Source organism: Physeter macrocephalus, chromosome 4 (assembly GCF_002837175.3).
Source record: "Physeter macrocephalus isolate SW-GA chromosome 4, ASM283717v5, whole genome shotgun sequence".
Lineage (NCBI taxonomy): Eukaryota > Metazoa > Chordata > Mammalia > Artiodactyla > Physeteridae > Physeter > Physeter macrocephalus.
This window is the reverse complement of record NC_041217.1, coordinates 88,126,228-88,143,880: the sequence shown is the minus strand read 5'-3', so window position 1 is coordinate 88,143,880 and position 17,653 is coordinate 88,126,228. Positions and strand designations below refer to the sequence as shown.

Here is a 17,653-nt window from a genome sequence, read left to right as displayed (position 1 = left end):
TGGGCCCGTGAGCCATGGCTGCTGGGCCTGCGCGTCCGGAGCCTGCGCGTCCGGAGCCTGTGCTCCGCAACGGGAGAGGCCGCAACAGGGGGAGGCCCGCGTACCGCAAAAAAAAAAAAAAAAAAAAAAAAAAAAAAAAGTAAGAGAATTGAATCTTGGGATGTATCCATATTTAGGGTGCAAGAGAAATGGATTATAAGGTTAAATAAGTCCCATTAATAATTAGAGGAAATACCTTTTTAGTTCTGTCATATTAGTTGATGTGATTTCCTTTGACTCCTCCAAACACATTTTACCTGTAACCACATCACTTTTCATGGATGCCCCTAATCTCTGTCCAGAAAACTAGTTATCTCTTTATCATTTATTTTTGAGATGCTAACACTGACTGGCTTGGTATCCTCAGATTCTAAGGTATGCTCAGATTCTAGTTAGAAATAACGGCAAACCACATATGTTACTTAAAGTTTTCTGATAGCCAAATCAAAAAAAAAAAAAGGTAAAAAGAAACATGAAATTAATTTTTAAAATATATTTTGTTTAACCTGATCTATCCAAAATGTTATCATTGAAACATGTAATCAACATACAAAATGATATTTTAGATTTCTTTTTGTACTAAGTCTTTGAAATCTGGTGTGTATTTTATACTTGCAGGACATCCCAGTTCGGGCTAACCACATTTCAAGTGCTCAGTAGCCATATGTGACTAGTTTCTGCCATATATGACAGTGCAGTTTCTAAGGTGGTAAAGACTGGAATGAGTTCGGCTAGGGAGCTGTTCAGTCTGCTCCATCATAAATTCCATGAGCATTCATTTCTTAAGAGAAAGACATAAATTCAGCAAAACTTAGCAAAATGTCTTTGATTTTCAGCTTGTTTTAGGTATACAGGAATAAAGCAAGCTCAGAAAGGGAAGTACCATAATGTTTCAGTGCCTCAGTGCTACTTGAGAAAATCCTTCCTCTTTGCCTGTAGAATACCAGAATCCACTGCTTTAGGCTTAAATTATGGTTAAATACTTCAGGCTTTTGCCATAAATCTTATATAACATCATAATCTTCCCAGCAAACATATATAAGCCTCTTAATATATCTTAACACTTTCACACCTTCTTAGTCACAGTAAAACCTTTCAGATCACAATTCTTATGATGAGTATCAGTAACCCTTATTAAATATACCCTCTGCTTGGACATGTCATTTTTTAACATGGTGCCGAAAACTTGTTGGTAAATTTCCAAAAGCATTAACTTAAATATAAATTAAGAAATAGAAAAGTTTAAATGAATTATATAAGTATCTCATTATCAAGAATTAATGGGGCTTCCCTGGTGGTGCAGTGGTTAAGAATCCGCCTGCCAGTGCAGGGGACACAGGTTCGAGCCCTGGTCCCGGAAGATCCCACAGGCCGCAGAGCAACTAAGCCCATGCGCCACAACTACTGAGCCTGTGCTCTAGAGCCCGCAAGCCACAACTGCTGAGCCTGCGTGAGACAACTACTGAAGCCCGCGTACTTAGAGCCCGTGCTCCACAACAAGAAGCCAACGCAATGAGAAGCCCACGCACTGCAACGAAGAGTAGCCCCAGCTCGCCGCGACTAGAGAAAGCCCACGTGCAGCAACAAAGACCCAACACAGCCAAAAATAAAAGTAAACAAAATAAATAAATTTAAAAAAAAGAATTAATGAAAAACAGGAGTTACTGTAATTTACATTTAATTGTATTTTATGTGTTACATTACTACAGTTTTCAAAATTAACTGAGAATTAATAAAACATTAAATGTGGGAAATTTTTATCTTACAAAGAAGAATAACAGGTATTTGTGTGAATTGCCTATGTGTATTTTATTTAGTAATTTAAAATACATGTTTAGATTAATTTTGAAAATCATTGCAAGGAACGCATTAATAAATATTTACTGATTATAAATAAATTCTGAATATTTGTATCCTAATGCTGTGACACATTTTTGAAAATTGTAATAAATCAGGCAGAAACTTCTCTAGTTTTGATTGTCAGATGTAATTTAGCAATGGGCCATTTAGGGCTATTCCTGTGGGGTTTTTGTTTTTGTTTTTGTTTTGGCCAGGCCATGGTGGCATGTGGGATCTTACTTAGTTCCCCAGCCAGGGATCGAACCTTGCCCCCCTACAGTGGAAGTGCATAGTCTTTACCACTGGACCACCAGGGAAGTCCCAGTTTCTTGTTTTCATCTTGTTTACTTAGGATTTAAGTAAATAGGAAAAACCAAGTCAGATAATACTTTCAGAAATATTTTCCAGATATGTTTATATAATTAAATATTTTAGCCTTTTTAAAAAAATTAATTTATTTATTTTTGGCTGCGTTGGGTCTTTGCTGCTGCGCGCAGGCTTTTCTCTAGTTGCGTCGAGTGGGGGCTACTCTTCATTGTGGTGCGCAGGCTTCTCATTGTGGTGGCTTCTCTTGTTAAGGAGCACGAGCTTTAGGTGCACTGGCTTCAGTAGTTGTGGCTCATGGGCTCTAGAGCGCAGGCTCAGTAGTTGTGGCACACGGGCTTAGTTGCTCCACGGCATGTGGGATCTTCCCAGACCAGGGCTCGAACCCATGTCCGCTGCCATCGGCAGGCAGATTCTTAACCACTGCGCCACCAGGGAAATCCTTAGCCTTTTTAATAATATTTTTATTCTCATAAAGATTAAAAATATATTACAGTTTATTTATTTATTTTTTTGCGGTACGCGGGCCTCTCACTGCTGTGGCCTCTCCCGTTGCGGAGCACAGGCTCCGGACGCGCAGGCTCAGCGGCCATGGCTCACGAGCCCAGCCGCTCTGCGGCACGTGGGATCTTCCTGGACGGGGGCACGAACCCGCGTCCCCCGCATCAGCAGGCGGACTCTCAACCACTGCGCCACCAGGGAAGCCCTGTTTAAATGTACCATATAGGTTATGTATTAAAGAGAACTGGATTTTTACTTCAAGTTTAACAAGTGAATATGCTTTTTATGTAGCTGAGCAATTCCAGTTGATATTTCCCCAGCCATGTTGGACCTTTTGAGTAGTTATTCTGACTGTTGATTAAGATTCCTAAATAGTTCTCTTTTTCTTTGCAGAGATAAAAGCAACAGTGTTTGATGACTGCAAGAAAGAAGGCGAATGGAAGGTAGAATTTGCATACTCACATAGAATTTGCATGAAGCTAGAAGCCTTTATTGAGGACTTCTATATATTTTACTTATTATACTTCTATAAAAGTATAGGGTCTAGAACCATACTGCTTGTGCTCACATCCTAGCTTTACCTCCTATTAGCTGTGGCCTCTTGAACAAATTATTTGACATCTCTGTGCCTGTTTCCTTATCGATAAAATGGGGATGGAAGTACCTCATAGGGTAGTTGTAAATATTAAATGAATTAATCCATGTAAAATGCTAAAATGGTGCCTAGAACAATTATTCTACAAGTGGCATTTTATAATTTTAAGAAAATTTGATATTAAACATAACATACATTTAAAATGAACAAGTTCTCTGCTTCAAAATGAAAATATTTCTGTTTGCTTACGTATGTATAATATCATATGTCCGTATATTGAGGAAATAAATTTCTAGGTCATGCAAGTTAAATGAATTGAGATAATTTTGCCCACTGTCCTAATATTTTAATTTTGTTATAAAAAGTTTATAAGCTTGAGTAGGTTTAATGCATTAAATTCTGTCTTTTGTGAATTCTTGGCAGTCAAATGCTGATAGTATTCCTTAATTTATATTCATTTTAAGATAATGCTTCTAGATGAATTTACCACTAAGCTTTTGGCATCGTGTTGCAAAATGACAGATCTTCTAGCAGAGGGTATAACTGGTAAGTGTTACAGATACTCATCATGAAAAACGTTTTTTATTATGATTGGGAGAGTTTGAAGTATTAATAAATTTTAGTAATTGTGTTTCTCAGGGGGTTATGTTTTTTTTTTTTTAGTAATTCTAGCCATAATAATTACACTGGACATTCTTTTCTTTGTGAGTCTTCAGAATAACCTCTGTAAGTCAGAGTTTTTTCCCTCAGCTGAGACATACAATTAAGCACCCCTAACCAAGACTAAGTTGCCTTATTGAGTTTGTTCTTCAAATTTTTTACTCTTATGTATTTGTTACAGTTTTGTATGCTGATGCACTAGGTTTACCTTAGTATTTTGATTAATGTTTTTGGTTTTCATGTATTGTTTTTATTTTTATTCTTATAGATTTATTTATTTTTATTTATTTATTTTTTGGCTGCATTGGGTCTTCATTGCTGCGTATGGGCTTTCTCTAGTTGCGGCGAGCGGGGGCTACTCTTCGTTGTGGTGCGTGGGCTTCTCATTGCAGTGGCTTCTCTTGTTGTGGAGCACGGGTTCTAGGCGCGCGGGCTTCAGTAGTTGTGGCATGCAGGCTCAGTGGTTATGGCTCGCAGGCTCTAGAGTGCAGGTTCAGTAGTTGTGGCGCATGAGGTTAGTTGCTCTGCAGCATGTGGGATCTTCCCAGACCAGGGCTCGAACCCGTGTCCCCTGCATTGGCAGGCGGATTCTTCACCACTGTGCCACCAGGGAAGCCCGATGTATTGTTTTTAAATGAATAGTAAGATTTATGTCATAAAATCAACTTTTGTACATATTTACAAGTGTATGATACTGACTTTTAAAGTTTCTCTTTATTACCTAGAAATGAGGCTATTAATTTTAAATTTAAATCAGCTTTAGTGTGGGATTATGGAAAAAAAATCACACTACCACAGTTGCTGTCTTCCACTGGGCAGGATTGTGTTAATGGGATTTTAATTTCTCTTACATTTTGGGGAGAATACCAATATCTTGTAACATTCATAATCATATCATCTATATAACTCATCATCCTTTAAGTCATCTATTTAAATTTGCCTTCATAACAGCCCTTTAAAGACAGATATTATTAATACCCCGATTTGTAAAGTGAAAACTGGGACTCAAAGTCAAATATAATTCTTTTATATTTTAGATTCTAGTATAGTATCTGTATCCTCTGTCACTCCTAACTTGTGAGGTTCAAAAGTACACCCAGTATTCAAGAAAGCGTGAGCATTGCGTAGAATGAAAGGATTACCTAAAAAATTTAGCAATGTTTACTTTTTGATATTTATTAATAAAATAATCTTTTATTGTTGATTACATATTCAGTTTGTGGTCTTTATGACCTTCAGTAGAAAATTAAGCTCTGAACTAGAAATTAGAAGATCAAAGCCTTGATTTTTCTACTAACTAGATAAGTGTAATATTGATTAAGCCACTTAAGTTTTTTTACGTTCCCAGAGGTCTCTCTGATGTGCAGTTAGAGAACCATTTGATAATATGTGTTCAGCACTATGAAGCTGCAGAACCATTTTTCACTGTAAGGAGGTTTTATTGAATTTTTATAGACCATTGTTTCTTACTGTGTGTTCAGTGTTGATTGATATTGTTCAAGGAAAGGACTCTGTGGCCACGTTAGTTTGGGAAACAGCATTAAACAAAGCTAACCAGGTTTCTTTAGGACTTTTTGGAGTTTTTTATATGCTAGCAGATAATGTGGATCCCCTGTGAATAGGTATAGTATTCAGTTTTCTAAACTTATTTGATCACAGAAGCCTTTTTTGGGAAGTGTTATATAGGACTGTATATCATGGAGCATGTTGCTGTGGATTGTTCTCTGTATCCTCCAGTCACCTAGGTTTGCTTTGATTTAATCATAATCATATCTACTAACTTGAACATGTCACATTTCTTTTGAGTTCCACATCAGCTCACCTGCATTGGCCATTCAGTGACCAGACTTTCTGTCTGCGTTCAGGTCATTTGTGAAAATATTCAGTGTGTCTTGGAACTTTTAAAAAACATGAGGAAAAAAATACACGTGTGATGCTACCTCAGTGTCTCCACTAAAGTCAAGTAAAAACCTTTAAAAAAAAATAGACTGGGAATTAGATTATTCCTTTGTCACTATTATTGGAATAATCATAAAAGCCTTTCCTTTTTTATCATTTAATAGATATCCACTTTTCAGTGAATTGAAGAAGTGGCACTTTCTGCTATTGATAACCAGACATTTCAGAATCTTTTCAAAGTCTGTGTTCTAAATCATATTACAACATTTTAACAAGTACGTTACTCACCAAACATAATACATAGTATGTACAGCGTAAGATGACTGTAAGACACTTTATTTTGGGCACTAAGCAATAAAAGTAAATTAACACAGATTTAACCATAATCTTTTAAAGGTGGAATTACAATTGTTGGGAGTGGAGATAAAAATAAAATTAACTATTTCCTCAGAAATCTTATTTGATATCCTCTCTAACAGAAGCTATGATAAACCTATACTAGTATAAATTTAGGTATGAGAAAATGAATCATCGTATTTAAAAGAGAAGTCCAACAGTAGCCTTCCTTGCATGTCAGATTAATGTTTTAAATTCTTTCTAGGCCCTTTGCCAGCGTGAATCTTGAAAGATGGTTCTCTTGATTTGTAGAATGATACTTTAAGTTAGTATTGTTTTAATATAGTCTTCGTAGTTAATTTGACAATTTAGGGCTTACTAGTTTTAAATTCACTTTGTTTTATATTAGTTATTTATAAAATTCTTAATTTCAGTAATAAAAATATAATTGATTAAATTATGGCAATATTTCATTGTTGAAAAAATGATTTATATTAATGTGTGGTTTTAAAAGGAAAAGAATTAATTGGCAATTTATTTAAAGAATGTTATAGCAGTTAAAAACTTAGACTCTGGAGTTGGACAGATGTGGGTTGGAATCCTGTCTCTTCTTTCTTACTGTGTAACTTGGATAAGTTTCTTAACTTTTTTAAGCCTCAGTTACCTCATTTGTAAAATACATAAAGGGTTATTATGAGGTTTAACAGATAATTCATGCTTAGCCTGATTTCTGATATTATATTTTCTATTATTATAGTAGAATATTTTTTAAAAGAAATACATATTTTAATTTTAAATGCATTTTCTTGGTTTCTTCATGGCATGTTGATTGCTTATGCTGGTAGACCTAACTATCAAATAGCTGCTTTATCTTTTTTTCTCATGATGAGCACTTAGCCCAGAGTTTAGGGAAGACACATTTTCAGGACTTTTTAATTTTTCAAATGAAGACAAAGAAAATGTTAAGCCCAGGATATACAGTTGTGTTTCTATATTATTATAAATAAAGAAGTACAGTGAATTTTCATTTAAAAATTGTTTCAAGTGTATAAATATTTGGTTATATAAAATGACTTTTTTTTTGGTTAGTTGTGGAGAATATTTATAAGAATCGAGAACCTGTCAGACAAATGAAAGCTCTTTATTTTATCTCTCCAACATCAAAGGTGAGTGTTTTGAATCTTTAAAAAGTATGTTCTTCAAAATTTTCACCATTGACATGATTTTCTCTTAGAAAATTCAAAGTAATAAAATGTCCTTTATTAGATGCTTAGGAGAGTCTCCCTGTGTTTGAAGATTGTTTCATTTGCATTCTTCTCAATGAGAATATTTAAGTGAAAGAATTCCTTTCTCCCCATCTATTAAAGCAGAATTTAATTATATAAAATGATAGAGTTTCTTTCAATAATTTGTACCCATGCAGTTTCTATTCAACCATAATTTTTAGGAGGATGGAAATGTATGTAAAAGAAATGGTCTTGGATTAATCTTTCATTTATCTTAGTGACTTCCCTATAGTACACATATATGTATGGATGTACACACATATATGTATGTATATATGTAGATATGTATGTATATGTATATTTTTTATGGGAAAGGAATTTCTTTATAATCTAACCATGATTTAATTCATACTTAAAGCCAAAACTTTAGAGCCATATAAAGTATCAAATTCCTTTATTCTGTATAGTATCTGAGAATGCATTTTCCAACACATCCTTTGGCTTATTCTTAGAATAAGAATGTTAATTTGGCAATTCCAATTTCATTTCTTCTAACTCTAGCAGAGCAGACAGTAGGGAAAAACCCAGACATTTACTATATGGTCTCTACATATTGGCTGCTGGTGGATTTTAATGACATTTTATATCTTATCCGTAATATAATTTTATAAGATAAAATTCATGATCGGAAAAAATGAAAGAAGCACCGTTTTCACCTCCTAAATTGGCAGAGGGATTAAAAAAAAGTGTGTATACGTAGACATTTATTTATTTATCTATGTATCGTATTCTAGCTGTCAATACCCATTATCAATGGTTGATGGAGTAGAAACTACTATATACTGCTAGTGGGAGTATAGATTAATACAGCCTTTTTGGAAAATAATTTTTCATATCAAGAACCTTGAAACATTCTGAATCTTGGAGTTTATTGTTAAAAAGAAATCAAATAAATGGTCAAACTAAATTTCAAAAGCAATAAAGATATCCAGATAAATTCTTAGCATTAACAAATACTGATATGAAAGACCATGTGGCCATTGAAAATGAGGTTTTTAGAAAATTTTAATGATCTATGTAAATGTTCATTTTTAATGTTAGTGACAAAAGCAGGATACAAAATTATGTATTCAGTAAAGAATCAAAGGATTCAGAGAAAATGGTACCTGAATGTGACTCCTTTATCTACTACAACCAGCTCCAGTTTTCTCTTTCTGTCCTGAATCAATTACCTCTTGGGTTCTATAGGCCTGTGGGTGCATGTGAGGCCTTGGGCTCCTTGGGTACTTGTAGAGAAACTTGGTGTGAGATTTCCTTCCTCAGGCTGGGTGAGCACGCGGAGACCAGCGTCAGAGAGTTCCCAAGCAGGGGTCATAAAATGACAGATTTCAGGAAGAGTTTGTGTATAAGAGATCTGTGAACCCTAGGGGAAAGGTCAGTTGGGTGGATTTTTGCTTTTATACCTACAGCCCTCAGGAGGAGAAACTTCTTTGCCTTCCTCTTCGCCTTCCTCTTCTTATGGTACTGCCTCTGTTTAGGGTACTCCAACAACTAAACCTAAGCTTCAACTGAGCTGACAAAGAGAAGCAACCACACATCTAAGTAGGTCAGGTGGCCAGAGAGAGACGGTTTAGTAAGAATGAAAAAAAGGGCACATGTAGCAACATATAGGGGCTTGGAGGGAAGAATGATAACCAGAACAGAAAAATAGTACACTTAAGAAGAGTCTGGTATAGCACATAAACTTTCTGAAGCCCAGAAGTGTATTTTCTCAGTTAAATAATTAATTGAAGAGGATAATCACTATGGAAATTTGAATTAATAGTCTAAAAGATTAAAATGGAGTATCTCAAAGCAAAAAAACAATCATTGAAATCATGAGGGGAAGGATAAGAGACTTGCAGGATAGATTCATGAGCTCTAACAGAAATATACTAGTTCTAGGAGTTGCAGGAGGAGAAAAAGGAACAGATGGATGAGAGAGAATTAAATTGTGTGTTCTTCATTTTTGCTTTCAGGCTACTGTATCTTTAAAACTACCAGCATAGAGGCAAATACTATTAGACTGTATTACCTGCTCTCCCTCCTCTTCGCAGTCTGCCAACGTTTGGCTTTTTCATTCTAATCCCCCTTGACAATTTTAGCTCCCAGCTCACTGTCAGTCTGTTCAGCAGTTCTCCAGTCATAGTCTGGATGGTTTCATTTTCCCTGTAGGTAATATTTTCAGTACGTTCATTGACTTCTCAATTCCTTGATCTGTTATCTTCCAGTGGTCTTGTCTTTTATGTTGCTTCAGCTTCTCTGTCACTTGACCATTCCTACAGCTCCTCGTCACCAAAACAGCATTCTGTTCATACATTTTACCTTACTACTTACTATGCTTCTAGCTATAACTGGCTAGACAACATAGCATCTTAAAAAATCAGTTTATAAATTAATCTTTTGACAGTTAAGGTTTTACTTTATCATCAAAATAATCTTAGTTATTTCAAAAGCTAGCATATTTAAATTAGTATTTGATAAAATGTATATTAACATCTAACCTTTTTTAAGTCTGTAGACTGTTTTTTACGTGATTTCGGAAGTAAATCAGAGAACAAATACAAAGCAGCATATATCTACTTCACTGACTGTAAGTAGCTTTGTAAAAGTTATTGCTTCATTATTTCGGATCCTATTAATTATGAAGTATTTCTTGTAATGCTATTTTAGTACTAGTGACTTTCTATTTATTGTTTGTTCTAATTAGGTTTGAAAGAATCTAAAAATATAAGATTATTTCTATGCTAATTCATGGTAAGGTGATAGAAAATTAAATCATTCCAAACTAGTTTCAAAAGATAGTCATTTTTGCTGGTATACAGGGGTGAGGGGGTTGATGGAGAGGGCTATCCCTCAAATTCTGTACCAATAACAGGAAGAATTCTTCTTTAAATAAAAGTTTCAACTGGAGATTTGATTATATAATAAAAAAATAAGACCCTTTGGGAGATGCACAGAAGAAACTTCCATCTGTTTGCTAATATTAAGGGAGAAAACCTATCACATTTCTTTTTCTGTGCTGTACATTCAAATAAAAAGCAGCTTTCTATATTATTTTTCTTGTAAATTTTTATTTATCTCATACCTAGTAGTAGCTTGCATTTTTTAAAAGACCATATCATAAGTATTTTTCATTTAAGTAACCTTATTATACAGAAATTCATGTTTATGGAATTGATAAAATTTAATGAGTATGAAGCCTCTTTTAATTTAAGGAATTTTGAGGGTAAAGAACAACATGTTAAAAGACAGCAGAAGCCAGTGGTTGATACTCCAACCTAGTTTTAGTGAAACTATATAAGCAGTTAGGTAAAAGGGGGGGAAAAGACAGGTTCTAAGGTCCAGAACTTACTAGTTGAGAGGCTTAGAATTTCCTGACACTAGAGGATATCCTGTAATTCAAGGAAAAATTAAAAATTTGTGTGGTGTGGCTCCACTTAGTGGCAGATTTAGAAAGTAGTATAAATTCCTAACAAGTTCTGAAAGTCCTGTGAAAGTTTATTAAGTCCTTAGTTTGGACTTGATTTTCCTTCCTAACAATTTTAGTTTGCTGTGTTAGCAGCTCTCTAAGGAAATAATCTTAGGTTACGGTGGATATGAATGGGGAAAGTGGAATTTGTATCACAGCCGTCATTACTAGAATGCATCTGTTCTATAAAGTGAAAAACAGTATTTACATATTATCTCTGTCCTCATGGTAAATTACTTTGTGAAAGTCAGTAATTATATATAAAAAATAAATATTCTTGGATGTTGGAATGATTTACTCAAAAGAAGGAAAATTTAGATGCAGTTATATGCTTTGATTTTTTTTTTCCCCCCTCTCAGTTTGCCCTGATAGTCTCTTTAACAAAATTAAGGCTTCTTGCTCCAAGACAATAAGAAGATGTAAAGAAATAAATATTTCCTTCATTCCACTTGAATCTCAGGTACTTTCTATTTTTATTTTTTTAATTTATTTTTTATTAAAAAAAATTTTTTTTTGAGCAGAGAAAGGTTTGTTACAAGGGTCAAGCAAGGAGAATGGGCAGCTTGTGCTCAGAAGACCCAAATGACTTTTATCTTTAAGTTTAGTTTATAATGGATTTTAAAATTCAGTTTTATGAACTTATTTGTTAATAAGGTTTATCCTAAAGATGTTTTTTATATTATGTATTTGGTGAAGTTTGAACAATCCACAAATAAACATTTCCTCTGGTGAAGGGTGGAACATGAGTACTAAATTGGAATATAACATTAATAATGAAAGTGGACTTAAATTTCACATCTCCCACTAAGTCCTGTGTGTGTCAAGGTTTACAGCCCTATCAGATTATGAAACCAAAAGATTTTTAGCATAATGTTTGTTAAATGACTCCAAAGAGATAAATACTTTTAGCTTCTGTAACCATTTGTGATATTAAAACAAAGTTCTTTAGTAAACTTTTTACATAATGTTATATAAGCTATTATTTAATTTATAAAATGAAGGATTTTTGTAGATTTGTTTTGCCTTTGGAATAGTTAATGAGCCTTCAATTAATAATTGCAAACACATAGTACTTTCTCTGTGTCAGACACTTTCCTAAAATGCTTTACATAAATGTATGCATGTAATCTTCACAATAGCCCTATGAATAGATGATAATTCTATCTACATTTTAAAGATGGGGAAATCAAAGAGATTAAGTAACTTGCCGTAATCACACAGCTAGTGCATTGTTTAGCTCTGTTCTCTGTGTTTGGATTCCAGCATTTCATAGAATTGAAATAGTTTACTGTTGTTTGGAACTCTAAGGTCAATACTTTAAGAAATAGAATGGTCCTTGATAATGAATTTTTCTTTTAAGCTGTTGCTGGGTTTTTTTGGGGGGGGGTTTGTGTGGTTTTTAAAAAACATTATTTATTTATTTGGCTGTGTCGGGTCTTAGTTGCGGCACGTGGAATCTTCGTTGAGGCACATGTGATCTTTCTTTGCGGTGCCCAGGCTTCTCTCTAGTTGTGCCGTGTGGGTTTTTCTCTCTCTAGTTGTGGCATGCGGGTTTTCTCTTCTCTAGTTGTGGCTTGTGGGCTTAGTTGCCCCGTGGCATGTGGGATCTTAGTTTCCCGACCAGGGATCGAACTTGTATCCCCTGCATCGGAAGGCAGATTCTTTACAACTGGACCACCAGGGAAGTCCCTAAGCTGTTGCTGTTTTTGACAAAGAAAGACCATAATCAAGTTTGTAAAATTTTAAGATATCTGCTTAACATTAAACTGTTTTCCAAAGGTTACCTTTAGATTTATTCTTTTTAATATGATATGTAAGTTCAGTGTAGGGTGAAAATGGGCTTCCTAAAATGATGTGGGATTAAATAGTGGTGTGATAAATATTACAAATGTGTCCAGAGCATCTTGCTGCACAGAAGATAAATATGGTTTTAGCCTCAGAATTCAGTAAATTTCAGTAATGGCTGTATTTGGAGGAGAGGTTTGTGTATATATCTGACTAATTTGATGGCTGATGGAAATAACTTGTCTTTGTGTGTATAGACAAATCTCATGAGACTCTTCTACTTACCAGTCTTTGCAAAATGTTGTGATTATTTAAGGTCCTATCTGTTGGCTATGTTTTTCCCCTAAGAAGTTTTTTCTTTTAATTTACTTCCTTGATAAATATCTTAAGGGAGTTTACTTAATAAATTTAACTGTTATGGGGAAATTACAGTGAAAATTGTAATTTTCTCAGTTTTGTATTGTGACCTTTTGTTTGTTTGCAAGTGAAGATATAAATGAAATGCTGCTAACTGCTTTGAGCTGTAAGCAACGGCCTATGTGAGCATTTATCAAGAACATGTGCAGTGGACATTGTCTTCTAGATGCAAAGAGTATGCTATGAAAAGATGATCAAGATATGTGCCCCACCCTCATCCGAGAGCTGTGAAAGAGATACAAAGTATTACGCATCATCAAAACAATATCAGTTAAGATTAGGTTCAACTGCATATAACAGGACAACTTAAACTTTCAGTGTTTAACCAAGTTGGAAATTTCTTGCTAATATACAGAAAGTCAGTAAGTGGGCTATACAAGGCCGGTATGCTGGCTCTACAAAATTGTCAGGGGCCTGGTCTCTTAGAGATGGCCCTCATGATCCAAGATGTCTGTAGAATTATTACATTCTCATTTGAGGAAGGAGGATAAAGGAGAGAAAGAAGAAAGTACATTTTCATTTATATTTTATTAGCTAAAATTTAGTCACATGGCAATACCCAAGTGCATGGAAAATGGAAATGTAGTCTTTTAGCTGAGCGTATGGCTGCTTACCCCAAATAATTGGTATGATTACTGAAAAGTAAGGGAACAATGGTTTTTTAGGAGGCAGCTCATAGTCTGCCACAAGAGGAGATTAATTCTTACTAGGAAAATGAGAAAACACTTGAAAAATAGAATTTCATAAGGTAGTAATGAAGAGGGAAGAAATATTCTAAGAAGTGAGAATAGCGTGAGTGCAAAGATACAGAAGCAGGAAAGTTCAGGGGAGCAGCAGGAATAAGGATTATAATGGGTGATGGTATGATAGATGAGGCTGTGTCTGTAGGTAGGTTGGGACCAGGTTGTAGGAGGCACCAGGTTCCATCAAGAGTGATGGCAGAAAACGGGCTGGTACAGAAAAGTCCTAAAGTCTTTAAGGAAAAGTAGAAGTCGGGTGATCGTTGAGGAGAAATTGGTAAAGTCAGATATGATAGTCTTCCGGAGAAAAGAAGTTGGACATTCATCATATTTCGAAGTTGCATAGAGAGGAAAGTGGTTGACTCCTCCTGAGTCCATGAGTCAAAGGGATTAAAGAAAGCTCTCTTTCCCTTTCAAAGGGTTTAAGGTAATTAATGCTGTCACGTATACGTTAGGGCAATTAGATGGAAAGCATTAAAGAATATAAGGGAGTTTGTTTACAGTGGACCTCAGGGAGTACAAAAAGTCTGGTATAGTTAGTGGAGAGGGTGCTATATTGTATCTAGGTAGAAACAGAGCTAAGCTGGCTATAATTTAGCAAGAAAAGTAAATGGAGGTTGTGGGGGGAGAGTTCCTGTATTTAAGGAGCTGATTGTGGGTCATGGAGATGAAGAAAGCATTTAGTAATAGTCTAAAGGAACATGTCATGGTGGTGATGGGAAGTGGGGGAAGGAGAAGGAAGGAAAGGGAAGATGTGAGTGCAGAATGAAAACCAGCTTCAAAATTGTATTTGGTTCATTAGAGTATTAGATAATAGCTAAGATTAATTTAAGCTGTGGTAACAACTCCCCAAATCACAGTGCATTACAACAACAAAGTTTATGTCTCCTTCACGTTAGTGTCCGTTGTGGTTTGACTGGGGCTTTGCTCTACATCCTCTTCATTCTGGGACTTAGGCTGAAGGATTAGCCCCTGTCTGGGACATAGCAGAGGGAAAAGAGAAATGGTGGAGCCATACAATGGCTTTTAAAGCTTCTGTAGGGAAGTGGCACATGTCACTTCTACTCACATTCCAATGACTATAGCAAGCCTGATATCAATGAGTGGGAAGTATACTCCCATAGGGAGAGGCCCTGTAGGGAGGGCAATAAATATTTTTGAACAGATATTATCTACTGCAATGGGATAGAATGCTATGAGAAAGCCACAGTCCAGCTGTAGGGTGCTTGTTGGTAGTTAATACAGCAACTAAGACTTTGTTAATACAGCAACACAGACATAAGTGGATTAGCTTCAGCTAAATCTCAGTCTGTGTTCAGGCTGCTGCTGTTAGTGATGGGTTATGTTCAGAGAAACAAATTACTTCGTGTGAAAGGAAATGTAGGGAAGTTTTTTCATAATTCATTAGTTAACCTATAATGTTTATTACATGTCTACTTTTACACTCAATACATTATCCTAGGCTAAGGGGGATTACTATCATTGTTTAAAAAACAAAATTAAAATTAATTTAATGGGAAAATCTCAACTCCAATTAGAGAGCTTTTTCTTTTGTATTCTTCAAATAACACAATAATAGTAAATCTCTAATCCAATTCTTTGCGTGTAAGTAAATGCTTTTGTTAGTTGAAAAATGTCTGTGAGGTTTCACTGTATATATCATAAGACCAGTACTATGTCTGGCACAGTGCTGTGTCTTTGGGGGAAGTATGTCTCTATTTTAAGGACATTAAGAGTATCAGCTAAAGAGTTGAAGATATATATCAACTTTGGAAAATTTCTAGGTTATTCTCTAATGGGTTAAGATTTTAATGTATGTCAAATATATAGACCAATTTTGGCTTTTATTTCTTTGTGCCAGGTTTTAGATTTTTATTTTTGTTTTACTACCTCAGATTTCATCTGCTGCACAGGTAGAGAAAATCAAAGAGTACAATCTATATATGAAACAAGAATTGAAGGAGAGAGGTAGACTAAGCAGGAAAGGAGAGTGAGAAAAGAAATAAAGGATGAAATCAAGATGACAGAGAAAATGAGATTTGATTAAGGTAAAGACAGTTGTTTTAGGAAACAGCATGGTTGGTGCAAGTATTTTTTTTTTTAGAATCCCAAGGAATAGCTGTGTTTTTCTAGATATGTATTTTTAGTCAAGTTTCTAAATTGACAGTGTGACTTTTTTTGGCCTAACTTAGGTATATACTCTTGATGTACCAGATGCATTCTATTACTGTTACAGTCCAGACCCTAGTAATGCACATGGAAAAGATATCATCATGGAAACAATGGCTGAGCAGATAGTTACAGTATGTGCTACCCTGGATGAAAATCCTGGAGTAAGATATAAAAGGTAAGACACTCAGTGGTGCCTTTATATGTTATGCTGTCTATTTGCTCTTTGGTATACAGGTAAGTAATGTCTCTGTGCTTTTGTGTGTTGGTTTGCAGAATTCATTTTCTTTATAAAATTATGCTGTACATATAGGAGATTTAAAGTTTAAGGCTTAAATTTCAGAGTAACTAATAGCCTCTATTACTGAATTTCAGAGCTTAAATTTGGTCTGGTTTACATGTATATTTTTCATGAGTTTAAGGAATGCTTAGAATAATGTCTTTGTTGTCCTATGGGGAATACCATCTTACATTTAATGTTTTATTGAATTTCCACCAAATTTAAAGTCATAGTATCTGGATACTGGTTATAGTATCTAAATATCTATGGTATCTAATTCCAGTAGCCATTTTAAATAGATTTTTGGAGGTGTTTTTTTAAAAATTATTATTATTTATTTTATTTTTGGCTGCACTGGGTCTTCATTGCTGCGCGTGGGCTTTCTCTAGTTGCGGCGATAAAGACAGTTGTTTTAGGAAACAGCATGGTTGGTGCAAGTATTTTTTTTTTTAGAATCCCAAGGAATAGCTGTGTTTTTCTAGATATGTATTTTTAGTCAAGTTTCTAAATTGACAGTGTGACTTTTTTTGGCCTAACTTAGGTATATACTCTTGATGTACCAGATGCATTCTATTACTGTTACAGTCCAGACCCTAGTAATGCACATGGAAAAGATATCATCATGGAAGCAATGGCTGAGCAGATAGTTACAGTATGTGCTACCCTGGATGAAAATCCTGGAGTAAGATATAAAAGGTAAGACACTCAGTGGTGCCTTTATATGTTATGCTGTCTATTTGCTCTTTGGTATACAGGTAAGTAATGTCTCTGTGCTTTTGTGTGTTGGTTTGCAGAATTCATTTTCTTTATAAAATTATGCTGTACATATAGGAGATTTAAAGTTTAAGGCTTAAATTTCAGAGTAACTAATAGCCTCTATTACTGAATTTCAGAGCTTAAATTTGGTCTGGTTTACATGTATATTTTTCATGAGTTTAAGGAATGCTTAGAATAATGTCTTTGTTGTCCTATGGGGAATACCATCTTACATTTAATGTTTTATTGAATTTCCACCAAATTTAAAGTCATAGTATCTGGATACTGGTTATAGTATCTAAATATCTATGGTATCTAATTCCAGTAGCCATTTTAAATAGATTTTTGGAGGTGTTTTTTTAAAAATTATTATTATTTATTTTATTTTTGGCTGCACTGGGTCTTCATTGCTGCGCGTGGGCTTTCTCTAGTTGCGGCGAGCGGGGGCTACTCCTCATGGTGGTGCACAGTCTTCTCATCGTGGTGGCTTCTCTTGTTGAGGAGCACTGGCTCTAGGTGTGCAGGCTTCAGTAGTTGTGGCACATGGGCTCAGTAGTTGTGGCACGTGGGGTCAGT

At 35.0% G+C, this 17,653-nt stretch overlaps 1 protein-coding gene across 1 annotated transcript in view; it reads left to right on the top strand.

The window, feature by feature from the left end:
- Positions 1-17,653, top strand: part of STXBP3 (syntaxin binding protein 3) — a 56,293-nt gene that overhangs the window by 7,735 nt on the left and 30,905 nt on the right. The window contains exons 2-7 of the mRNA XM_055084394.1: positions 3,097-3,146; positions 3,763-3,844; positions 7,283-7,359; positions 9,973-10,051; positions 11,290-11,390; positions 16,863-17,017. Coding sequence (XP_054940369.1) covers positions 3,097-3,146; positions 3,763-3,844; positions 7,283-7,359; positions 9,973-10,051; positions 11,290-11,390; positions 16,863-17,017 — 544 coding nt within the window. The remainder of the gene's footprint in view (positions 1-3,096; positions 3,147-3,762; positions 3,845-7,282; positions 7,360-9,972; positions 10,052-11,289; positions 11,391-16,862; positions 17,018-17,653) is intronic.